The sequence below is a fragment of the Cavia porcellus genome, unplaced genomic scaffold (genome assembly GCF_034190915.1).
Source record: "Cavia porcellus strain 051 isolate PalLab524CR breed Dunkin Hartley unplaced genomic scaffold, mCavPor4.1 scaffold_1, whole genome shotgun sequence".
Classification (NCBI taxonomy): domain Eukaryota; kingdom Metazoa; phylum Chordata; class Mammalia; order Rodentia; family Caviidae; genus Cavia; species Cavia porcellus.
In genome coordinates, this window is record NW_026947484.1 from 197246930 (window position 1) to 197273452 (window position 26523).

At 37.9% G+C, this 26523-nt stretch overlaps 1 protein-coding gene across 1 annotated transcript; it reads left to right on the forward strand.

Moving 5' to 3' along the window:
• The first annotated feature begins 13020 nt into the window (after nucleotides 1–13020).
• On the forward strand, nucleotides 13021–23552 carry LOC100735191 (olfactory receptor 1J2). The gene is made up of 2 exons (XM_013153282.2): nucleotides 13021–13032; nucleotides 22626–23552. The coding sequence occupies exons 1-2, from the start codon at nucleotides 13021–13023 to the stop codon at nucleotides 23550–23552; spliced, it is 939 nt and encodes a 312-aa protein (XP_013008736.2).
• The last annotated feature ends 2971 nt before the right edge of the window (nucleotides 23553–26523 follow it).

Genomic DNA, 26523 nt, shown 5'->3' on the forward strand with positions numbered 1-26523 from the left:
AACCATTTTTTATTCCTTTCCCTCCATGCCTCCCTTCCTCTCTTCCCAATTCCACCTTCCCTTCACCCCCTCTTCCTACTCCAAAACATCTGCCATCATTTTACCCTTAAATTTGTTCATAATTTAGTTTCTTTTATGAGAGAAACTATGCAATATTTAACTTCAGTGTCTGATCTATTTCACTCAACATTATGATCTCAAAACCCATTCACCTTCCCACAAGCCACTCAAATTCATCCTTTTTACTGCTCAATAAAAAGTAAATATACGACATTATCCTTTCATCTGTTGATAGACATATAGGTCAATTTCAGAACTTAGCTATTATGAATTAAATCTTTTTAAAATTCACAATAAACATTTTAAAGGGTTTGATATTAAGTGGTAAGAGACATGCAAATTAAAACAGCAAAGTAGACTGTCATGCACAAGCATGAGAAGAGAAATTCTGATAAATTGCTGTTAGATATTTAAATTTATTCTCCTTTGAATATACCTTATAAAGTTGAAGGTTTGTATTCTTTGATGTGAGAATTTTCTCCATATGTACCTTAAAATTGTTTTTCACTCTTCTTCACAAGGAAGTGGACTACATTGTTATTTCCAGCTTTGTTGGAAGACAGAATCATTGAAAACATTGCCCCATCATCAAGGAATGGATTAACAGCTGTTAGTCATATGATCCTATGAATCAGTAAAAACTACTTTATGCCACACATGTCTATGTGGACAGATATTTAATTATTACTTTTAAGTTGAAATATGTAAAATTATCCTTGCAGTATAATATTACATCCATTAAAATGTTGAATAATACCGTATAGAATATGTACTGTAAGTATAAAAATATATAAAAGCTTCATGAGATGGATATGATGATGCAAACTTATAATCCAAGTATTCTAGAAGACTGAGGGGGGATAATTGTTAAGTTAAACCCCTCCTGGGCAGTTTAGTGACTTGGAAAACCCTGTCTCATAATAAAAACTAAAAGAGGACTGAGGATATAGCTCAGTGCAACATAAAAACAAACAACAAAACTTCATGAGAATGAGCAACTTTAGAGAAGAAAGAAGAAAGAGGAGGGGTGGGTTAGAGTCTTAGCTTTGTCTGTAACATTCTGGGTTTTTCCCCCTAAAGATCAGAAGACAGCATGGCAGCAGTTAAGTGTATTTGTTATATGTAGTTGTATAGCTGTGGGTATAAGGGGTAATTTTTTTTTAAATAACAAAAATTTAGAATAGTGTTTTCAATAGAAAATAAAATGCTTCAATGATAACATTCTCTTAAAAATACATTATCGGTTTATGAAGATAAAGTAGAGGATGGAGGGTGAGGTATGCTTATTGGAGGCAGGATGCCAAACTTAGGAAAATTCTCTATGTGTTCTTAACGAAAAAACTGAAAATCAATGAGAACTTGGAAAAATATGTCTGGAAAAATCAAATTCATAACGCTTGTCAGTTTGACTGTTGTACTACACATTTGGGGTTTTAAAGTAATTTTTTATTTTATGAAAAAATAAAAATTTCATAACAAAATAATATGAGAAGCAGTAGTTAATACATTGTGTATCATTTCTTCAGAATAGTAGGGTATAAGACAATGGCATAAAATATTCTCTAATTAGATTCTTTAATACGCTTAGGTAATATTTACATCTTTAAAAAATGTCAGTACCAGGGCTGGGGATTTAGCTCAGCGGCATAAGCACCTGCCTTGCAAGCAGGCGGTTGTGAGTTCGATCCCCGGTACCGATAAAATTGAAAAAGACAAAAAAAAAAAAAAAAAAAAAGTCAGTGCCTATTCCTCTATTTTTTCTATTAGTTTAAAATTCATTTATTCCTCCATTTTCCAACCAACAGTTAAGGTAATTTTTACTAATAAAGTTTAATCAACTGCATTAATCCATCTACACAACTAAAGGGCAAATTATCAATCCCAAAGACCTATGATAAGCACAGTCTTTTGATCCTAGGACAGATAATTAAATCTCAGAAGATAATGTTACAAAAATGCTATAATGAAGCAGAGAATGCATTCCCTAGAAATTCTTTCCTGTTGAATGTAGGGATAAAGATTTCTTCTGCTTCCTTCACATATGGATACACACAGTCCAACAAGTAGAAGAAAAGCAAGAAATAGAAAATAATGTTCAGGGGCTGGGGGTTTAGCTCAGCGGCATAAGCACCTGCCTTGCAAGCAGGCGGTCGTGAGTTCGATCCCCGGTACCGATAAAAATGAAAAAGACAAAAAAAAAAAGAAAAGAAAATAATGTTCAGAGGACCCACTTGCTCTGTCAACTGAATGCAGAAAGCAGCCACACATCAATAGTCATGCCCTGTTCAGCTGAGTGACAGGAAGAGTATAATTATGCATCACCTTCATCCAGTATATGAAAATTCAGAATATAAATTTCAATTGGCTCCACATGGTATTTGGAAGTAGAATCAGAATATTTATGAACACTTTATCATTAGGTCTCCCAAAACTGAGTGAGAGATACTTAGTCCTAGAGGCCAAAAGCTTTTTGCAAAGATCCCAGTACCTTGAGCCCAAATCCGATTGAATTTTCATTAAGTGTATAAATGAATAGTGGAACCTTTTCTCTTAAATTTTTTGAGATTCTTCTAGCTAAATCAGTTTTCTTTCCTCAAGAGAGCATGCAAAACTATACCTGTGTAGTGTGGTTTCTAGCATGACACTGAGTCTTCCATATTTTAATTCCAACACTGCCCTCAATAGGTTGCTAATATATAAAATTCTCTTGGCAAGAGAAAAGGACATTTAGGTTCCAACTAAAGATTAGAATGAAGCAAATAATTCTGGGAGGAGCACTCTGGCCAGTACTGTCACTGAGACGGAAAGACTGCGAGTATTTTTTGGAGGCAGTTTTTGTTAACAGAACAAGGGCACATAGCTTCTCAGACAGACTGAGGAGGGAAGAGGAGTGGAAATTACAGGCAGAAGGAAAGTGGAAGTTACAGACTTTGGGAACAAATTTATCTCCCCAATTTGGTTAAGATGACTTCTGTAGAGCTAGGCTGTAAAAAGTGTTGCCTTGTTAATAAAATCTGAGGTATGATTGGCACCAGAAGATTTTCAAATAATATTCACTTATTTTCAATACCTTTTAAAATGACATACTTATCCTCATTTTAGAGAACATATCATTGGGATTTAGTAATGAAACTCACTCAAAGTTATAGCACTAGTCTATAGTGAACCTAAAATTAGATCCAAGATCTATTTATTTTAAAAATTATATTCTTTCCACTTTACCGTAAGCCCTCATTGAACATATCCTCAAGTAAGACAATACTTGATAAATCCAGCACTTACAAATTTCAAGGAGTAAATCTGAATTTAAGTTTGAATAAAAAATCTCTGATGTCAAAATCAGTGGTTATATCACTAGTATTGACAGCAATCATCCATCAGTATAGCAATCTTTCCTTAACCATGTATTTTTATAGTGGTACTATATACCAGCTTCTGTGGTATCTAATTTATATCATATTAGCCTATTAGACCACAAATTATTTATTACTTAATCAATTGGAAATTAGAACTTACAAAGTATAGGAAATTTGCCTAAAATTATACACCACATTAATGATAGAAAGGTCATTCAATCCCAAATATTTCTGATTTCAAACCCATGATCTTAACCACCATGTTATGTTACTTCTAGTGGGACATGCATTGAAGGAAAAGAGACATCTTGATAAGAATTCCTCAGTAAGGAAAGGTAGGAGTTGTAATTTCCCAAAAGCCTTGAAATGGATGTATTGATCAAGTGGCTAGACAAATGATTGGAGATAAATAGAAGGACTAGGATACTAACTATTGAGCTTACAAAGACAATTGACCATAAAGAATTTTCAGGGTCCAAGACAATAGCAGGTAAAATGTAGCCAATGATTTCATGAGCTCATTTCCATCAATAAGAGAAATATTAAGGTAATTATAGTACAGAATAACTGGAAGTAATACTGTGTAGTCAAGATGAATTCATGAAAGTTTATGAAAAATTTTGAAAGTGCATCATTTAAATTATCCACAGATATGGCTTTATTTACTTGCAAATTTAAGAATATTATTATTATACAGATATTATTTTTTAAACTTGGAAAGATGTGCTCACAGCTTGACCACATAGTCAGCATCATGTGAAATGAATGAGTTAACATTTTCCTACACAGGAAAATATAAATCCCAAATAAAAGCAGCTATGTCCACCTAAGTTATTTGAGATGGATCAAAGCAAGTATATAAAATGCACCTGGCACAAGTATAATCATCTGCAAAATTTTATAACAGATCTCACACACACATGCACACACACACCACTGACATTGCTGAGTGGAGTCTAAAGCAATATTCTTACCTAATTCAGGGAGAGATAAATTCAAATACTGTCATCTCCATGTATGAACTAATTATTATTTTTCTCCCAAAGACTTAGAGCTGAGACAAGGAGATAAGTCAAGAGCTAACTATGACACAGGACAAAACCCTTTTGTTACTGGTTCCACGTCAGTGACTAGTCAATCCCTCCTTACTATCTAGGTTGGGAACCAATGCCCCATACTCAGGTCTCTAGGGAGACACAATTAGGGAGTAATTCCTGTATTTTCCTTAATACTCCCAGTAGACATGTGCCTTTTCTAGATGTAGAATAATCAACTTCTAGATGTAAAATAATCAACTTCTTTGGGAGTACAAATAAAGGCTTTATTATTTTTATTTGTTTACAAAGATTTTCATATCCATAGGCTATGCAACAAGTAACAAAAAATTATAGGTAATTTTTTCCATTTCATTGAGTTTGAGAATAACTCAAAAGAAAGTGGCCAAATAAGTTTTCAAACCCAAGTACCTTAACTTGAAATCTAAAGCCTAGTTCCCTTGTACCATAATGTCCCCCTAATTAGGCGGGCTCTGTAGCATCTGGATGTCTTCCTTCCAACATTCAATTTGAAACTGAGTAGAGATTTGTTATTAGTTCAGAAAGGGAGATAAAAATATTTATCAGGCAATGTATGTTTTTCCTACAGAAACACCTGAATATGTGTAAGGATTTTTTGTTAGTTATACATGTAATAATATTACATATCAAGAATCATAAAATATTCTGTGATCATAAAAATGAGCGTGAGAATCTGACTTGATTCAGATTGGCAATAATAGAGAAGAGACAAAGAATCAAGTAGAAGGGATGGCATTTGATTATTTCTTTCACCCATCATTCATTCCTTTAGTGGTTCATAAAAATATTGTGTGACTGTTATGTTGAGAATTCTGGGAGGTAGAATGAATAAAAATTTGAAAAACACAGACTCTTTCTCTCAATCAGCTCTCATTACACTCAACATAGACAAACCTGCATGTGGCAGGTGCTGTAATGGGGGGAGATGTGAAGAGGGGAATCAAACCCAAATTTAGAGGGTCAAAGTAAGGCATACTTGGAAGAAGTTATGTAAGCAGATATTTGTGGCAATGAAAGAAAGAGAAGGTGATACGGACAGCATAGAGGTAGGACATTTTAAAAGGGTGAAATTCAGTTTGTGGTTGGCTGTTTCCAAGGCAGAAACATTTTGGCATAAGGGCATGGTGGAAGAAAGCAGACAACTCATGGTGCCCAGGATCCAGAAAGCAAGAGAAAAGCCACAGAGGAAAGGATCAGGCATCAGATGCTGTCCCCAAGATCATGTCCCCATGACCCACCCAGACACACCCGGGAATAAACTTTATTAATTTCAAGTAAGTCTTTTGTTGGGTCATCGAACACAACTGTTTGTAGTCTCACTGTTTGAATGTCCACTTTGTATGCTTTAATTTTGTAACTTGAACAACTATTTCTAAGATGACAATATGTAATCTATTAAATAGTGATTTCTTACTGTTTATTTTTTTTTGAAATTCTGCATTACTTGTACCCTTTTACTATTTTGTTTTTTTCTTTAAATAAAAATTTTAAAAAATTCAAGTCAATCAACTTGACCATCAAGATTAACCATCACAATCTACCATTTTTCAATTTGAAACCCCAATGTATCTCCTTAAATCACACTTACTCTCTAAATAGAGATGCAGAAGGCTGCCCTGTTAATTATGCCCAGAGCCGGATGCAAGTAGTGTGGACTACAAAGGGTTAACCCCACAATTGGCTAGTTTTAAATAGTGAGTCAGGCTATAGCCTATGTGATTCATAAGACTGATTTGGATAGCTTGCAGATTATCACTATTCCCCTGCCAACGGCCGTAGCAGAGACCAGAGATAGAGTCCAAGAAACTGTGGGGCTCTGATATAACACAGCAGCCAAGAACAAGTGAATCTCCCTAATTCCTCTCCCAGAATTGCAGTTCATTTCATTTGAAAATGAGTTAATAATTAACCGTGACCCATTCCTGGTCTCTTCTGTTCTTGATGCAAGTTTTGTTCTCTCCTTTACAAGCCCTGCCTGCATCAATTTATCCCCAGAACCACACATAGCTTCGTCTCTCCATTATATAGCTTGTAGAACAAATAAATATAATAGATCTGGTTGCTTCAGGATCTTTCTGTCTCAATACTGACCACTCTTGTCTCTGAGTTTTTCTTTGCAGCTTTGTATCACAACACCAAACAGGAGATCAGGGCCACTTTCCAGGGTTCCCAATATAGAGACAATAATGCAACTATCCTGCATAAAACAAAAAATGCTAATTTTTTCCCAAAAGTCTCAAGATTTCCAGCACTGTTCAAAACTCCCAGTGGAATCTCTTTTGAGTCTTATGGGAAACTCTTAACTATGAACCACTATAAAATTCAAAAAACAAGTTATATATTCTCAATATCCAGTGGCATGAGGTAAACATTCCAATTCCACAAGAGAAGGGTAGAGTAATACAGAGGAATGAGACCAAAGCAACACCAAAGCCCAGCAGGCAAACATTAAGTCCTACTGTTCCATGTCCATCATTCTGGGGCACATAGTAACAAGATATGATGGAGCAAAGGTTTTGAGGGGCTCTGCCCCTGTGGCTTGCTGATTGCAGACCCCATGGTCTCTCTGTCGTATTACATCTGATCACTACCTGAAGTTTTCCTTGACAGACATTCCATGTTCCTAGCATCATCTTCAACTTCTCAAGTTCTCCACTGAAGGTTGGTTTCACTTTGACAGCTTCATGTACCATTGTTTCAGGGCTTCCTTGCAGGGATTTCGTTGCCATCACACCTTGTCTGGTCTCCTGGGTCTTAAAAGAGTCTCTGAATTCCTATTTCAAAGTTCAATTCAGTTGTGACAGTAACTCATGGTCACCACATCTAAAGTAAGCTTCCTAGATATAGGCCTTGCTGTACCTACTATCTCCTAGACTCAGATGTCAAAAAGTGTAGTGACCAACTGCAGCCCTAGGTGTCCCCAGAGGGAACGATGGTGAGAGGGTGTGAAAATAAAGAAGAGGCAAAGGGGTCAGCTGGGGCACTTGCTCTCCTGATGGGAGAGAAGGAGCTATTCAACCGCTGTAGCACCTTTCTTTATACCCTCCCAATAAGAACGTCAATTTGAACCCCTCTGCCCAGCAACTTGTTTGCTTGGCTGGCCCCGGCCCCTTGATTTCTTGGTGCTAGAGCAGCTGGTTTATGTGGCTTGCTTTGAGCTCTCTGTGTTTTCAGGGATGGTCTTGCTTTAGCCTCACACATGTGATCAATCTCCAGCTTTAATGGCATCCTGCCAAAAAGGCTAAATTATTTTCAAAAGCTATAAATACTTCCTTATTTCTTTTGCATGTCTCTCCTCTAAGCATTCCAAATGCCTCAGTAGAGGACTATTTCTTTAAAAGGCCAGTTTCAAAGATCCTGAAACTTTTCAACTCTGAGTCAGATTTTCTCAATTTTGTGTTTGAACTTTTTCCCTCCTATTTTGATGTATGTTTTCTTTGTACTTTTTGTTTAGCTTTCTTTTTTATCCCTTTCCCCTTCCTTCCTTCTATCTTTCCTTTTTTCTTTTGGAGACTATTTTATTTGATATAATCATTTTTATGTCTGTCAGCAAAATAAAAATTCCCCCAAAGGTGATTTTTCCCTATTCTTTTTAAAAATTTTATTTAAAGAGAAAATTTTTAACAAAACAGAAAAAGGGTACAAATAATACAGAATTTCAAAAAAATTCACAGTAAGAAATCACTAGTTAATAGATTACATATTGTCATCTTAGAAATAGTTGTACAAGTTACAATATTAAAGCATACAAAGTGGACATTCAAACAGTGAGACTGCAAACAGTTCTGATCAATGATCTAACAAAAACTTAGTAATATGATTATCTATCTTACACAAACATATATGCAGTTTTATCCTTTAGAGCACTTTCTTTTCCTCTCCTTTTTACAATAACAATTACACATTTTGGGTTTTATTATTCCCACAGTTCTTATTACTTTTTTTGAAGATAATAAAACCAAATGTGACAAAACAAAACAGTCGGTCAAATCAAAAGGATGGACATAGTACATGATATAAAAACAGAATACAAGGTGATCAACAATGGCTACCATAATGCCTCTTGCTACCTTAAAAAGAATTGCCTATATCATCAGGTATAATAAAATTGAACAAAATAGTACAGAACAAAACCAATAAAACCAAAACATTGGAGGCAGTACAGGACTTCAAAAGAAGATAACAGACAAACCAGAATGGGTGTCATAGTGAATCTTATTGCCTTCAAAGTAGTTGCCTATTCCCTCAAACTTGATACTATCAAGCAAAACAGATTAGAGTAAAATCAGTCAAAACAAGATGGTGAGAGCAATACAGGGCTTCAAATCAAGTTAATAGGAAATCAAAAAAGTTACTATAATATATCCTGCTATTTTTTATTTTTCCCTTAATTAAAAAAATAATAATAAATAAATTAATTTTAAATAAAGGAGAATGAGATAAAAGAGGACATAACAACATAACAATACAGGTCAGAACAGGACAATTTAAGCAACATAGTGTTTCACCACAAGATAACCCGACATAATAGTAGTTAGTTACCATAGTGTTCCTTTCCCTGAAATATTTGAGTATAATAACTTTGTATACTATAGCATCAAATATCTCAAGACACGGTGTGAAACCAAACATATCAAGTCAATGGTGTGAAACCATTCAAGAGAATGAAAGTATTACAGGATATTTAGAACCATTAGCTGGTTCTAAATACCCTGTAAATATAGAAACAATTGTTTCTATATTATCTTCTTGCCTATAAAAATTTTGTTTATACTATCACATATAATAAAATCCATTAAGATACAACATGATAAAAACAATGGAGACAGAAGAACAGCAGCTTGATGGGACTTCAAAACAAGATGATATTAAATCAGCACTGGCTATTATGATATCTTGTTTTCTCTGCTTTACATTTCATCACCAGAGAGAAGAAACACAAAGTCACTTCCTTTGCAGAGCCTTGTGGATAGAGTCCAATAAAATCCATTTGAAAAGAATACAATTTTAACCAAATCCCACTAGGCCAGCCAATCATCTGACATTATTTTTGGACCTACTTGGTGGCAGTATTTTTTTCTTTCAGCTCTCTAGGGTTTATCCCATGCAATAGTGACTAAGGCTTGGAAGGTAGAAATTAGAACAGAAGAGACTTTGAAGGTCCCTTGAGATCCTTCCTCTGTGGGCTTATCCTCTAAGATTCCCAGGACAAATACTCCTCCCTCAGGACACCTCTCCTAGAGGAAGCAGGAGGGAAACTGGGTGGTTAATTGAAGGTTGATAAGTAGCTTTAGCAGAAATTATAAGTTACACTCCCTACACCTTAGGGTTCTCTTCTTCAGAGGTTGCACTTTGAGATTAATAGATCAGAGACTGGTAAATAGCAGTAAGAATTTGATCTGTGATTCTTCTTGAATCTGAGAAGTGGTAAGAATATAGGGAGTTTATTTTTAGGCTCTGTGTAAGGAACCTCAGGACACACTCACTCACTACACAACTGATCACAAATGCAGGCAATATTAATAATGGAGATGAAATTTCTGTTTTCCTTTCATCAATACAGTGGCTTGTATATGGATATACATGAGGAAAATTTGGAAGATAGGCTTTGGCATGGATGAACAAGAGAAAGAAAGAAACAATAAGAAAGAGAGAAAAAGAAGGAATGATTGCATGTGTTTTTTAAAGACTAACATCCCTTCAGAGTCACTTATTTAGTGTTTAATGGCTGCATAGGAAATGTTTAGATAATTCATGTCCTCTGAAACAATAAGAATGTACCAAAGTTGAAAAGATCGAGTGAAGAAAGATCATCAAGGAGGGAAACATATAGGAGGCTGAGATCAGAGTAAACAAAGTCACTTTTCACATCCCGACAAATATACATTTACCTTCCTGCCTGGACTCTGAGGTACGGTAGACTGCTCTTGGGTTGGCTCATGGCTTCTTGGTAAATTATCCAGTTCATCTCTAGCTGCAGTCTGGGATAGGTGCATTGCATCCCACTGCTGCATCATAGATTACAAACCACTTTTGTAAAGATAACCCATTCCCATGAGTTTTCTGTTGAGTTTCCTTCCCTGGTAAATAGTATCTATCAGTTTCTCATCTGCCTGAATGATAATTCTACCAGTAGAAGGATCATTTTCCCTCTGCATTCATATGTATCCTGTGGTGCTTCTCCTGGTTTGTTACTTTCATTTTTGCTAGTAATGTTTGTACTCAATTCCACATCTTTGTCCAAAGCATCAGCATTCAGAGCACAACAAAGAAACTGTTAGGAATCTTTCAATCCTATGCATATAAAAATGTATATTCCTCTGGTTCTTCTCTGAATGGATTTTGTCTTTAATTGTAGTGGAAAAGGAAGGGACATTCATAGAGCATGATGCAAGCATTAGCCTTAGGATTTTGCATACATCATAACATTTCATTATTCAATGGACGTATGGAGTATAATTATATGTTGTTCAAATATTATTGTCTTTTGGAGATTGCAAAGGTTAAGAAATCTGCTTTGCAACAAAAGTGCCACATCCAACTCAGCTGATGAGTCAAGTTTATCTTGCTCCAGAGCTTGTGGGATTTTTTCCTGTCTCGTGTGATCTTTAGTAGGTGGAAGAAGAGGAATGGGGAGGAGGAAATGTTCACTCTTTGGGTACTGGAAAAAGGATATGAGCCTAACACTTCTAATGTTGTGAACCAACCAGACTCCACATGTATGTTGGGGTGACGATGGCTTTTAGTAATTAGAATGGGGTCTCTGTAGTTACATTTGAAAAACCAGAAATTTTGAAACCCGCCATTGGTTTGTTGTTCTGCTGAATATTTTCTCTTGGCTAGAAGGGCATTGGATGAGCCTCTCTAATTCTCTGTTTGTTTGTTTGTTTGTTTGTTTGATTTAATATCCTCTTGTTTTGAAGTCTCATCAAGCTTTTGTTCTTCTGTCTCCATCCATTTGAATGTGTTGTATCTTATTGGATTTTATTATATGTGATAATATAAACAAAAGCTTTTATAGACAAGGAGATTATACAGAAACCATTGTTCATTTTCTGTTAGTTGATTCTAAATACCCTGTAATACTGTCGTTCTCTTGAACGGTTTTACATTGTCTTGATATGTTTGATGCTACAGTATACGAAGCTATACCCAAAGGTTTTAAAGGAAGAGACACCATGGTAACCACCACCACGTCGAGATTATCTTGTGGTGAAACACTAGTTTGCTTAGATGGCTATGTTTTGACCTGCCCTGTTTTGTTGCTATGCCCTCCTTTTTATCTCAATCTCCTTTTTATTATCCACTTTTTCATTTTTATCCTTTTAATTAAGGGCAAAAATAAATAAGAAATAGCAGGATATATTATAGTAACCCACTTCGACTTACCATCAACCTGATTTGAAACTCTGTATCGCTCCCACCATCCTGCCCTGACTGATCTTCCTCTATTCTGTTATGCTTGATAGTACCAAGCATACTGAAAGTACAGGCAACAACTATGAAGACAACAAGATTCATCGTGACATCCATTCTGGCTGACCACTACCCTCCCTTGAAGTCCTCCAATGTCTCCAATGTCCCGGTTTCACTGGTCCTACTCTCCACTGTTTTGTCCAACTTTACTATAACCGACGATATAGGCAATTCTTTTTAAGACAACAAGAGGCATTATGGCAACCATTGTTGATCACCCTGCACTCTGCTTTTACATTACGTATTATGTCCATCCTTTTGATTTGAATGACTCTGTCCTGGTATGTCACATTTGATTTTACTTTCTTCAAAAAAAAAAAAGTAATAAGAACTGTGGGAGCAATAAAACCCAAAATGTGCAAGTGTCATTGCACAACAGAAAGGAAAAGAAAGTTCTCTAAAAGATATAACTGCATATATATTTAAGTGTATAAGATAGATAACCATATTACTGAGTTTTGTTGGATCATTGATCAAAACTGTCTGCAGTCTCACTGCTTGAAAATCCCCTCTATAAGCTTTAATTTTGTTTTTTTTTTTCTTTTTTTTTTTATTTAAGAGGAAAAAGAGAAAAACACAAAACAAACCAAAGCGGCGTAAGGGTACACGCAATACAGAACTACAAAACAAAACAAAACAAAACAAAACAAAACAAAAAACCATAACAGTAAGAAATTACCTGCTAGTAGATTACACACTATTTTCTTGAAAATAGTTCCTCAAATCACAGTATCAAAGAACACAAGGTGGACATTCAAACAGGGAGACTGCAAACAGCTGTGTTCAATGTTCCAAAAACATTGATAAAGTCAGCTATTTAACACCCCCAAACACACTTGCTGTTATATCCGTTAGAGCTCCTTTTCTTTTTTTTTTTCCCTCTCTTTTTTACAACAAAATTCACACATCTTGGATTTCATTACTCCTTAGTGCTCATCACTTTCTTTGGGTGGGGGGGAAGAATACAGTCAAATATGGCAAAACAAAGCTGTCAGTCAATACCAAGGATAGACGTAGCACATGGTGCAGAACAGAGTACAAGTTTATCAACAATGGTCATCAACGTTGTCCCCTGTTTCCCCAAAAAGAACTGTCCATCTCATCAGATATCATAAAGTTGGACAAAACAGCAGAGAACAAGACCAACAAAACCCAGGCATTGTAAACATTACAGGACCCCCAAAGAAGACAATAGTCAAACCAGAATGGGTATCCCAGTGAATCCCACTGTCCTCAAAGCAGCTGTCTATGTCTTCAAACTTGATACTATCATATAGAATGGAACAGAGTCTAATCAGCCAAAACAAGATCGTGGGAGCACCACATGACCTCAAAACAAGTTAATAGGAAATCGAAAAGAGTTACCATTTATACATCCTAATTTCTTTGAATTTTTTCTTTAATTAAGACAAACATAAGAAATGACTAAATAATTTTTTTTGAAACAATAAGGGGGAGATTGAGATAAAACAGGACATAACAACATAACAATAGAGGTCACAGCATGACTGTTTCAACAACCTAGTACTTCACCACCATATAACCCGACCCAATAGTTGTTACCATAGTGTCCCTTTCCTTGAAATATCTGGGTAAAACTTCATATACTCTAGCTTCAAATATTTTCATATCAAGAAGCCCAGAATAAAGCCTTTCTAATTAATGAGTGAAAACTTTATAAGGCTTCAAGGCCACCTAATGGGGAATCATGATTACCACATATTTTTATATATTTGAATCATTACTTACATTAGGGAAACTATTCGGTATTCACACATGCGAGATTGATTTATTTCACTTATGAGTATGGTCTCAAGCTGTGCCCATTTATTGATAAATATCTCAATGTGATCCTTCTTTATAGCTGAATAATACTCCATTGTATAGAAATACCACAACTTTTTTATCCATTCCTCAGTTGATGGGCACTTGGGTTGTTTCCAAGATCTGGCGATTACAAATTGTGCTGCTATAAACATAGGTGCACATATATCACTGTGGTATGATGCTTTCAGTTCTTCTGGGAATATGCCTAGAAGTGGAATAGCTGGAATAAATGGGATTTCCAGTCCCAACTTTTTGAGAAATCTCCAGACAGATCTCCACAAAGGCTGTACCAGTCTACACTCCCACCAGCAGTGCAGGAGAGTTCCTTTTTCCCCACAGCCTCTCCAGCATTTGTTGTCGGTTTTCTTGATCCTGGCCATTCTTTCAGGAGTGAGATGGTATCTCAGTGTGGTTTTAATTTGCATTTCTCTAATGACCAATGATGATGAGCATTTTTTCATGTATTTATTTGCCATTTGCATTTCTTCATCTGAGAATTGCATATTCATCTCAGATGCCCATTTTTGGATTGGATCTTTGAATTTTGGAGGTCTGAGTTTCTTTAATTCTTTGTATGTTTTAGACAAGAGGCCCTTGTCTGAGAGAGAGTTCACTAAAATCTTTTCCCAGTTTGTGGGTTTTCTTTTCACTATGCTGGAGATTTCTTTTGACATGCAGAAACTTTTTAATAAGAAGTGGTCCCAGTTATTGATTCTGGGAAGTATTTCCCGTGCGGTTTGAGTCCTGTTCATGAATTCTTTACCTACTCCTATATATCCAAGGTTTCTACCTATTTTGTCTTCCAATAGATTTAGTGTTTCTGTTTTAATATTCAGATCTTTGACCCATTTAGATTTTAATTTAGTACATGGTGATAGACATGGGTCTAGCTTTAGTTTTCGGCAAATGGAGAGCCAGTTTTTCCAGCACCATTTATTAAAGAGACTGTCGTTCTTCCAGTGAACCTGCTTGACTCCTTTATCAAAAATAAGGTGGTTGAGTGTGTTCGTAGTTGTGGTTGTATCTTCTAATCTATTCCACTGATCTTCAGCTCTGTTTTGATTCCAATACCATGTTGATTTTACTACTGTTGCTTTGTAGTATAACTTCAAGTCAGGGATTGTGATGCCTCCTGCCTTGCCTTTGCTGCTTAGAATTGCCTTTGCTATTCTAGGTCTCTTCTGGTTCCAGATGAAATTTAGGAGTGATTTCTCTAGATCTATAAGGTATGTTGATGGTATTGCTATTGGGATTGCATTGAATCTGTATAACAGTTTTGGGAGAATGGCCATTTTCACAATGTTTGTTCTTCCTATCCATGAGCAAGGGATGTCTTTCCATTTTCTGAGATCATCTTCAATTTCCTTTTTCAGTGTATTATAATTTTCACTGTATAAGTCTTTCACTTCTTTCGTAAGAGTAATTCCTAAATATTTCATTTTTTTGCTTGCTAATGTGAATAGTCCAGTTTCTCTTATTTCCCTCTCTGTAATTTTGTTGTTCGTGTATAGGAATGCTATTGATTTCTGAGTATTGATTTTGTATCCAGCCACATTACTGAATTTATTTATTGTATCTAAGAGTATTTCAATGGAGTTTAGGGGGTCTTCTATGTAGAGTATCATGTCATCTGCAAACAATGATAATTTAACTTCTTCTTTTCCTATCTTTACCCCTTTTATTTCTCTTTCTTGCCTAATTGCTCTGGCTAGTACTTCCAGTACTATATTAAATAGGAGTGGTGATAAAGGACATCCTTGTCTTGTATCCGATTTTAAAGTAAAGGCTTTCAATTTTTGGCCATTTAGTATGATGCTGGCTGTTGGTTTGTCATAAATGGCCTTTATTATATTGAGGTAAAGACCATTTATTCCAATTTTCTGTAAAGTTCTTATCATGAATAAGTGTTGGACCATATCGAAGGCTTTTTCTGCATCTATAGAGATGATCATGTGATTCTTATTTTTGGCTTTATTGATATGGTGGATTACATTTATTGATTTGCGTATGTTGAACCATCCTTGCATTCCTGGGATGAATCCCACCTGGTCATGGTGTATAATCTTCTTGATGATTTGCTGGATCCTATTTGCCAATATTTTATTGAGGATTTTTGCATCTGTGTTCATTAGGGAGATCGGTCTATAGTTCTCTTTTATAGTTGGGTCTTTCTCAGGTTTTGGTACTAGAGTAATATTTGCTTCCAGGAATGACTTAGGAAGGATTGCTTCCCTTTCAATTTCATTGAATAGTTTGAGGAGTGTCGGCATTAGGTCTTCTTTATATTTCTTGTAGAATTTTGCAGTGAATCCATCTGGGCCTGGGCTCTTCTTGGTGGGCAAGGACCCAATTACATTCTCAATTTCATTAGCAGAGATTGGGTTATTCAACAGTTTTATATCCTCTTGATCTAGCTTTGGTACTTCATATGCTTCTAAGAATCTGTCTATTTCTTCTGTGTTATCAAACTTTTGAGAGTAGAGGTTTTCGAAATAGGTGTTGATGATCCTCTGTATTTCTATTGGGTCTGTAGTGATTTCTCCTTTTTCATTTCTTATTGCATGAATTTGAGCTTTTTCTTTCCTTTTTTTAATAAGGTTGGCTAGGGGCTTATCGATTTTATTTATTCTTTCAAAGAACCAACTCTTTGATTCGTTGATTCTTTGGATTGTTTTCTTAGTCTCTATTGCATTGATTTCTGCTCTGATTCTTATAATTTCCTCTCTTCTTTTGGCTTTGGGCTTGACTTGCTCTTCTTTTTCTAGCTGTTTGAGGTGTAGCATCAAGTTATTTACTTGTATTCGTTCTGTTTTCCTGATGTGGGAACTCAGTGCAATAAATTTTCCTCTCAGAACGGCTTTCATTGCATCCCACAGATTCCGGTAAGTTGTATCTGCATTTTCATTTTCTTTTAGGTATTGCTTAATTTCTTCTTTAATTTCTTCTGTGACCCACTGATTACTCAAGAGTGTGTTATTTAGTTTCCATGTGTTTGCGGAATTTTTGCAGTATCCTTTGTCATTAATTTCTAATTTCAGAGCGCTATGATCTGATAATATGCAAGGGATGATTTCAACTCTTTTGCATTTGCTTAAATATGTTCTGTGAGCTAATATATGGTCTATTTTAGAAAATGATCCATGTACTGCTGAGAAGAATGTGTATTCTGATGTTGTTGGGTGGAACATTCTGTATATGTCTATCAAACCCATTTGTTCACAGGTGTGATTCAGTTCTGTTATTTCTTTGCTCATTTTCTGTCTGGTTGATCTGTCCCTTGGTGTCAGTGGTGTATTAAGGTCTCCTGTTACAATTGTGTTACTGATAATTTGAGTTTTCATTTCTGTTAATAATTGTTTTATATAACTGGGTGCTCTGGAGTTTGGTGCGTATATATTTAAGATAGTTATCTCTTCCTCTTGGAGTTTTCCCCTTACGAGTATGTAGTGACCTTCTTTGTCCTTTATGGTCATTGTTGGTTTAAAGTTCACGTTGTCTGCAAACAGAATGGCTACTCCTGCCTTTTTTTGGATTCCTGCTGCATGAAGAATTGTTTTCCATCCTTTGACTTTCAGTCTGTGAGTATCTTTCTGGGTTAGATGGGTTTCCTGTAAACAGCATATGGTTGGATTTTGTTTCTTGATCCATTCTGCTAGTCTGTTTCTTTTGATTGGTGCATTGAGACCATTTACATTAATGGTTATTACTGTTAAATGCTGGTTAATTGTAGGAATGTTATCTCTCTGCTGTTGCATCTTTATCTTTCGGTTCTGTTTAATTATTTGCTTTGCTTAGTGGTTTTTTCCTTTGTGTATCTAAACTGTGTTTCAATATTTTTTGCAGGGTTGGTTTGGTGTTCATGAAGTTCTTCAGCTGTTCTTTGTCATGGAAGCATCGTATTGCACCATCTATTTTGAATGATAGTTTTGCAGGATATATCAGTCTTGGTTGGAAATCATTTTGCTTTAGGATCTGGAATACTTCACTCCATGCTCTTCTTGACTTTATCGTTTGTGCTGAGAAGTCTGCTGTGATTCTGATAGGTTTTCCTTTATAAGTGATTTGTCTTTTCTCTCTGACAGCTTTTAATAATCTATTCTTGTGTTGGATTTCTGGGATGGTGACTATTATATGTCTGGGTGTAGTTTTATTTTGGTTATGACTGTTTGGAGTTCTATATGCTTCACTGATCCTGATGTCAGTTTCTGATCTCATGCTTGGGAAATTTTCAGCTCTTACTTCTCTAAATATCCTCCTGACACCCTTCATGTTGTCTCCCTCTCTTTCATTAATCCCTATCATTCTTATGTTATTCTTCTTTGCATCGTCTTGCAGTTGTTGAATTGTTGTTTCCTGGTTCCTTGTTATTTTCAAAAGATCTTTCCTTTCCTGTTCACTAGCTGCAATCCTGTCTTCAAGGTCTGAAATTCTATCTTCACTTTCATTAAGGCGGTTTTTACAACTTTCAGTGGAGTTTTTTATTTCCTGTATATCTCTGTGCATCTGCATTATGTATTCTGTTTGTTTCTTATATTGCTCGTCTAGGGATTCTATCTTTTTGTTTAGTTCCTCCAATTTTTTATCTGTGTTTTCTTTAGATATATTTAGAATATCTTTCATTTCTTTTATCATTTCTTCTTTTATCTGGGAGATTATTTCGAGTTTGAATTTCTTTAAAGCTTCCTGGAGTTGCTTGTCAATTTCAGTGGCTATTGTGTCCGATATATGAGGTGGATGGGATATATTTTCTTCTATATACATCGCTCCTAGGGTTTCTTGAGATGGGCTGGAGGTTTGAGGTTGTAATTTGGTCTTTCGTTTTGTCATTTTCCTATATTTCTGTGTTTCAAGTGTTACTTCAAAGCTTCCTCAGGATCTGTTGAAAATCCCCTTCTATGTTTGGAGCTACTGGGACTCTGGCGCCGCGCTACTCCAAGCCATTAGGCCTACAGAACCAGTGGCCCTCCTCTGCCTGCTCAGAACTCCGCAGTTCCAGACAAGCTGGACCTCAGGGACACTGTGCGCCCACCTGCCCCTTGGAAGCTCCACAGTTCTTCAATCGCAGCCGGGTTAGGGTACTCACCACAGGCCGCAGTGCTTCAGGAACCTGTGGACCCTCCCTGGTTGCAGAGATATCCACAGTCCTCCAGACACGCAGAGAGGCCAGTGAGGGCACCCCAGATCTGCCCAGCTCCTCCTCTGCAGACCTGTGGCCAGGCGCGGCAGCTAAACAGGCTGGGCTAGGCTGGTAGTGTGGGCCAGCCCACCTATCGGGAGCTCAGCAGGTCTCCAAATGAAGCCGGGAATGGGGAGGCTGATGTGGAAGCCTTAAACCCACCTCTCTCCTTCACTGCACCTGGAAGCCTGAGGGAACTCCAGCAGTCTGGGCGCAGAAATCCAGAGTCCTCCAGACACGCAGAGAGGCCAGTGAGGGCACCCCAGATCTGCCCAGCTCCTCCTCTGCAGACCTATGGCCAGGCGCGGCTGCTAAACAGGCTGGGCTAGGCTGGTTGTGTGGGCCAGCCCACCTATCGGGAGCTCAGCAGGTCTCCAAATGAAGCCTGGAATGGGGAGGCTGATGTGGAAGCCTCAAACCCACCTCTCGCCTTCACTGCACCTGGAAGCCTGAGGGAACTCCAGCAGTCTGGGCGCAGAAATCCAGAGTCCTCCAGACACGCAGAGAGGCCAGTGAGGGCACCCCAGATCTGCCCAGCTCCTCCTCTGCAGACCTGTGGCCAGGCGCGGCAGCTAAATAGGCTGGGCTAGGCTGGTAGTGTGGGCCAGCCCACCTATCGGGAGCTCAGCAGGTCTCCAAATGAAGCCGGGAATGGGGAGGCTGATGTGGAAGCCTTAAACCCACCTCTCTCCTTCACTGCACCTGGAAGCCTGAGGGAACTCCAGCAGTCTGGGCCCAGAAATCCAGAGTCCTCCAGACACGCAGAGAGGCCAGTGAGGGCACCCCAGATCTGCCCAGCTCCTCCTCTGCAGACCTGTGGCCAGGCGCGGCAGCTAAACAGGCTGGGCTAGGCTGGTAGTGTGGGCCAGCCCACCTATTGGGAGCTCAGCAGGTCTCCAAATGAAGCCGGGAATGGGGAAGCTGATGTGGAAGCCTTAAACCCACCTCTCTCCTTCACTGCACCTGGAAGCCTGAGGGAACTCCAGCAGTCTGGGCGCAGAAATCCAGAGTCCTCCAGACACGCAGAGAGGCCAGTGAGGGCACCCCAGATCTGCCCAGCTCCTCCTCTGCAGACCTATGGCCAGGCGCGGCTGCTAAACAGGCTGGGCTAGGCTGGTTGTGTGGGCCAGCCCACCTATCGGGAGCTCAGCAGGTCTCCAAATGAAGCCTGGAATGGGGAGGCTGATGTGGAAGCCTCAAACCCACCTCTCGCCTTCACTGCACCTGGAAGCCTGAGGGAACTCCAGCAGTCTGGGCGCAGAAATCCAGAGTCCTCCAGACACGCAGAGAGGCCAGTGAGGGCACCCCAGATCTGCCCAGCTCCTCCTCTGCAGACCTGTGGCCAGGCGCGGCAGCTAAATAGGCTGGGCTAGGCTGGTAGTGTGGGCCAGCCCACCTATTGGGAGCTCAGCAGGTCTCCAAATGAAGCCTGGAATGGGGAGGCTGATGTGGAAGCTTTAAACCCACCTCTCTCCTTCACTGCACCTGGAAGCCTGAGGGAACTCCAGCAGTCTGGGCGCAGAAATCCAGAGTCCTCCAGACACGCAGAGAGGCCAGTGAGGGCACCCCAGATCTGCCCAGCTCCTCCTCTGCAGACCTGTGGCCAGGCGCGGCAGCTAAACAGGCTGGGCTAGGCTGGTAGTGTGGGCCAGCCCACATATTGGGAGCTCAGCAGGTCTCCAAATGAAGCCTGGAATGGGGAGGCTGATGTGGAAGCCTTAAACCCACCTCTCTCCTTCACTGCACCTGGAAGCCTGAGGGAACTCCAGCAGTCTGGGCGCAGAAATCCAGAGTCCTCCAGACACGCAGAGAGGCCAGTGAGGGCACCCGAGATCTGCCCAGCTCCTCCTCTGCAGACCTGTGGCCAGGCGCGCTGTTTGTTTGTTTGTTTAAGAATTATGTGAAGAGTTTTTAAGACAGGGAGTAATACACTTTCCTTCAAATGTCTATACCAAAATAGTAGCTTCATTTTCCTCTTTGTTAGGTAGGAAATGACTCTGTTGAGTGATTGCACTGTTCTGTTATATGCAGGGCAATTTTGTAGGAGGACACTTGGAATTTTGTTGCATACTGGCATCCATACAATTTCGGGTAATTATGAATTAATTCCAACACTAATATATCAGTTTTCTTTTATTGCTTTAGCAAATTACCATAAATTTTGCAGCTTAAAAGTATCCCACAAATATCTAAATTTATGGTTCTGGAATTCAGAAGCCTAAAGTGGGCCTCAATGTGCTAAAATAAAAATCTTGGCATCCTGGAAGTGTTAGGGCAGAATGCACTCCCCTGCCTTTCCCAGCTTCTAGCAGCCATTTTTATGGCTTGGCTCATGGCCCTTTCTCCAGTTACTAAGCCAGCCATACAGCACCTTCAAATCTCTGACTATGGCTCTTCAGCATCCACTTCCACATTTATGAATTTATGATTACTTAGAGCCAACCAAAAAAATCCAGGATAATCTTTTTATTTAAAAGTCAATTGGATTAGCAAGCTTAGTTCTATCTGCAGCCTAAATTTCCCCTTCTTGTATACAGTAACATAATTACAGGTTTTAGAGACAAAGATGTGGATGTCGTTGAGGAGCATTATTCTTGTAATAATTGACTAATAGGTGATGTGTTTTAAAACAACAAGGGAGTTCAAGAAGAAGCTAAAAACTTGATATGCAGCTAAAATCTCATCTTTTGGCATCTTTTGATGATAGTATTCATAAATATGCATGGAATGAATTTTATTACATAGCCAAAGAGGAAAGGAGAGCTACATTAGTAAAGAATTAGAAAAATACATACTCTGAAACAATAGATTTAATTTAAGATGATACTGAATTCTCACTTAATCTGTTCTATGTTGACAGTAGACAACAGAGTATAACTAAATTTGCATAAAATATTTTCTAGGAACAGTTGGGCTTTTTTTCCTCAATGTGAAGAGATCAAGAAAACCCATTGCTGCTAAGAAAAGGGTCTAAATGACAACAAATGGAAATGTGTCTTTTAGTGAAGTTGAAACAGAGAAGCCAGCAAGAATAGTGGTGGTAGAAGAAACAAATTGGAAATGTGACTCTCTAAGCCATATTAGTGTTGTTACATTCATCTTAAAATCAGTGAGAATCCTTTAAAAAATTTAAACAGGACAAATCATAGGTTATAAAAAAGATTTTTTGACTGCAATAAAGATGCAATCCAGAATTTATAGGGAGGGCTTCTCTATTTAATTGAAACAAAAATATGCATACTGGTGACTATATGGGGAGGAAAACAATGTTACTCTGTGCATCGTTTTAGTTGAAAGAGTTATCTCTCATTTGGAATCTAACAGTGGATGTTGATGTCAAATTCTCTAATAGAACTTCTATGGGCAATAACTTAGCTGAAACTAGTCCTCACTGTCACAGGAATTTTACTTTGTGTAATAATTCCATTTTGTTGACAAACCTCAAAATAATGGTTTTCATTATTATTATCCATCAATAGTTTTCTAGTTTGTTTATATACCAGCATATAAGGAGAAATATTAAAAAATTAAATTTTCCACATTTTTGAAATAGAACATTGACTTTTTAAAATAAGATTGCTAAAACTTATTTCCACCCATAATACTGTCAACCATTCTCACCCAATCAGTGAGAAGAGAAGAATGAGGCCTGAGAACCAGAGCAGCATATCTGAGTTCCTCCTCCTGGGGCTCCCCATCGGGCCAGAGCAGCAGGCTGCGTTCTTCCCCCTGTTTCTGATCATGTACCTGACCACAGTGCTGGGGAACCTGCTCATCATCCTGCTCATCAGGCTGGACTCCCGCCTCCACACCCCCATGTACTTCTTCCTCGGCCACTTGGCCTTCACGGATGTCTCTTTCTCATCTGTCACTGTCCCAAAGATGTTGATGGACATGCGGACTAATCTTACGTCCATCCCTTTTGCAGGGTGCATTTCCCAGATGTATTTTTTCATATTTTTTACTGACTTGGATAGCTTCCTTATCACATCAATGGCATATGACCGATACGTGGCCATCTGCCACCCTCTTCACTACACCACCATCATGAGGGAAGAGCTCTGTATTTTATTGGTGGCTATATCCTGGGTCCTGTCTTGTGCCAGCTCCCTCTCTCACACCCTTCTCCTGACCCGGCTGTCTTTCTGTGCTGCCAACACCGTTCCTCACTTCTTCTGTGACCTTGCTGCCCTGCTCAAGCTTTCCTGCTCAGACATCTTTCTCAATGAGTTGGTCATGTTTACAATAGGAGTGGTGGTAATTACTCTGCCATTTATGTGCATTCTGGTATCTTATGGCTACATTGGGGCCACCCTCCTCAGGGTGCCTTCAGCCAAGAAGGTCTGTAAAGCATTGTCCACATGTGGCTCCCACCTCTCTGTGGTTTCTCTGTACTACGGGGCAATATTTGGACAGTACCTTTTCCCAACAGTAAGCAGTTCTGCCAACAAAGATATCATTGTAGCTATCATGTACACAGTGGTCACACCCATGCTGAACCCCTTTATCTACAGTCTCAGGAACAGGGACATGAAAGAAGCCCTTGCAAAATGCCTCAATAGAGTATTTTTCTCACAGTAATAACAGCAAAGTAACTGTACTCTTCTTTCTATCAGAAGTTCATTTATTTGATTTCCTATTCAAATGTGTTTCAAAACCTTTATGTCACCTTAATTAATGATGCCATATTAGATTTTTTTGATAAATATTTGTTGAACAGACTTTCACTATCTTATTAGCAATTCTCTTACTTATACATAGGTTTTTATTTTTTACTTTTAATTAACACAAAATGTGTAGTGTTTACGGGATACAGTGTGATATTTTATATGTATATAATGTGTTAATCAAATTAGAGTTTGTTAGTATTTCTATCCCTTTATCATCTTTGGAACATTCAAGATCATCTCCTCTAGTTTTTCATAAAACACATCATTACCGTGAACTATAGTCATACTACTGCTACAGAACACTGAATTCAATTCTTAACATTTAATTCTGTTTTGGTATCTATTTATCAACTTTTGTCTAGATTTTCTTCATCCTTTGCTTCCTGGTCTCTAGTAATTACTATTCTACTTTAAAACTGACCTTTATTTTAAACAAATTTCTTTTGATCAGAATATACTAAATTAGTTTTATTGCTTATTTTTGAAAACATACATTTTGTGCATTGTATTTAAAGATAATACTTTAAAATTCAGTCCTGGAAATTGTGAAAAGCACATTTGTAACACCTTACAGGAATTCTAGTAGTAGATAGAGTAAAATATGACACAGCTATTTATAGATTAAAAACTGGTGGTCAACTTAATGCCAGTGGAGGTTAATCACCATGGTGCTGAGCATAGATGTTTCACCTGAGGAAAGTTGCCAGCATACATAGAGACATGTAGAAGGAGAAGGAAGGCATTGAGGAATTAAGGCGTTGCGGCATTATGGGTTCTTCTATGTGTTGCTGTTTGAGCCATTCGTTCTCCTGGAGACACTGGTACTCACATTGAGCATTGCTTCCTGGCTCCAGAGGAGAAGATGTATGTTGCTTAATCTCCAAGACAAACTGATCACTCTGGCTTCCTGGCATGTACTCCGCTGCACTTATTGTTGGAGAAGTTTGGGGCCTCTGTGTCACTGAGGATGGCTGTGGTACTTTTCAGGGCAGCCTTGGTTTTTATTATGAGCATGACTTCTCAGCTTCAGCATAGGACCCTCATGCCACCAGCACAGCTCCTTCACCCTGCTGGCATAGAATTTCTAGCTTCCACCACTGACCTTTGGGCCTTCCCAGCTCAGATTTATAAAAGAGACTAGGGAGAGTTCTTCTTATGGGTTCTAGACCTCCAGTTGTACTCATGGGAAGCACTGTCATGAGCCCTAGGTCTTCATCTGCACTCATGTAGGATGTTGTTTGGGATTCAGGCCTTTGGTTGAATATTCTATGATTTGGTGTTGTGGATAGATTTCCTGCACTTTGTGTTAACTCTGGGTGACCATGTTAATATTATTATCTATACAGATAATAAATATAAAATACTATTATAAATTCCATGTCCTAATTTTAATTGTTCTCCTCACAACCCCTGGCTATAACACAGCTTAAATTATTTTTGTATTAGAAAAAGTGATTTGTGTTGATAATTTCAGATTAATTCTGGCTTCAATACTTGCCTTTTTCAATCTTTTTTCAAGATACTTTCCAATAAGGGTCCCCAATCCTGAGAATACTGATCCAGGAAAGGTAAATGCAAAGGAGAATGAGGACAAAAAAACATGCAATATCAGGCATGGCACCAATCGACATAAAGCAATATCTCCAAGACCTCGGAGACAAGTTCAAAAGTGAAGTATTTAACCAAGTAAAGCAAGATATAAGTAGAATAGTTAAAGAAATGCTAAGCACTTCCCAAGAAAAAACAGATGGTGGAATGGAAAAACAGAAAAAAAGGGAAGAATTGTTTGATGGAGAAAATAGAGAAAATGTAGAATACATGAAGTAGGTTCAAAGAGATTACCAGGAAACTAAAAACTCTATTGAAAGCTGGCATAACAGCTTGAAAGAAACTAAGGATAGATTATCTGAACTGGAGGACAGATTTGTAATGTGGGAGTATGAAAGGAAAAACTTAAAAATAACAAGGAAACAAGCAATAACAATACAAAGGCTAGAAGATGATAAGAGGATCTATAACTTAACAGTTAAGAATGTAAAGGGAGAAGCAAGGATACAAACAGATGAACTGTAAAGGCTATTCACAGAAATAATCAAGGAGAACTTCCCTAATATGGGAAAAGGTAAAGATACTCAGATCTATGAGGCATACAGGACCCCAGCCACCTACACCCAAATAGAACTACACCCAGGCATATAGTAATCAAAATTCCAGAAATCCAATATAAGAACAGAATATTAAAAGCTGTCAGAGACAAGAAACAGATCACTTGCAAGAGGACACCTATCAGAATTACAGCAGATTTCTCAGCATAAACCATCAAAACACAAAGAGCGTGTGGTAAAATAATTCAAGCTTTGAAAGATAATAACCTCCAGCCAAGACTGATATATCCTGCACAACTGTCCCTAGAAATTAATGGAGAAACAAAGTGCTTCCAAGATAAAGAGGAACTGGGGGAATTCGCAACCACCAATTCAACTCTACAGAGAATACTGCAAGACATTCTAAAAGAGAAAAATACTAAGATTCTAGAAACAGTGGCAGAGAGACCACTGAATGGAGCAGACAGTGAAATGAAGAAGACAAATTGACAACTAATGACAGAAAAAGAGCTCAACAGAAATGAGGCAGAGAAGGTTGGATGGTATGAACAGCTATTTTGGAGAAAACAAGACATCATAATAGCTAGTGCTTTTTAAATATCATCTTATTTTGAAGTCCCATCAAGTTTTTGTTCTTCTGTCTCCATTGGTCTTAACATGTTAAAATCTTATTGGATTTTATTATATGTGATAATATAAACAAAAACTTTTATAGACAAGGAGATTATACAGAAACCATTGTTCATTTTCTGTTAGTTGGTTCTAAATACCCTGTAA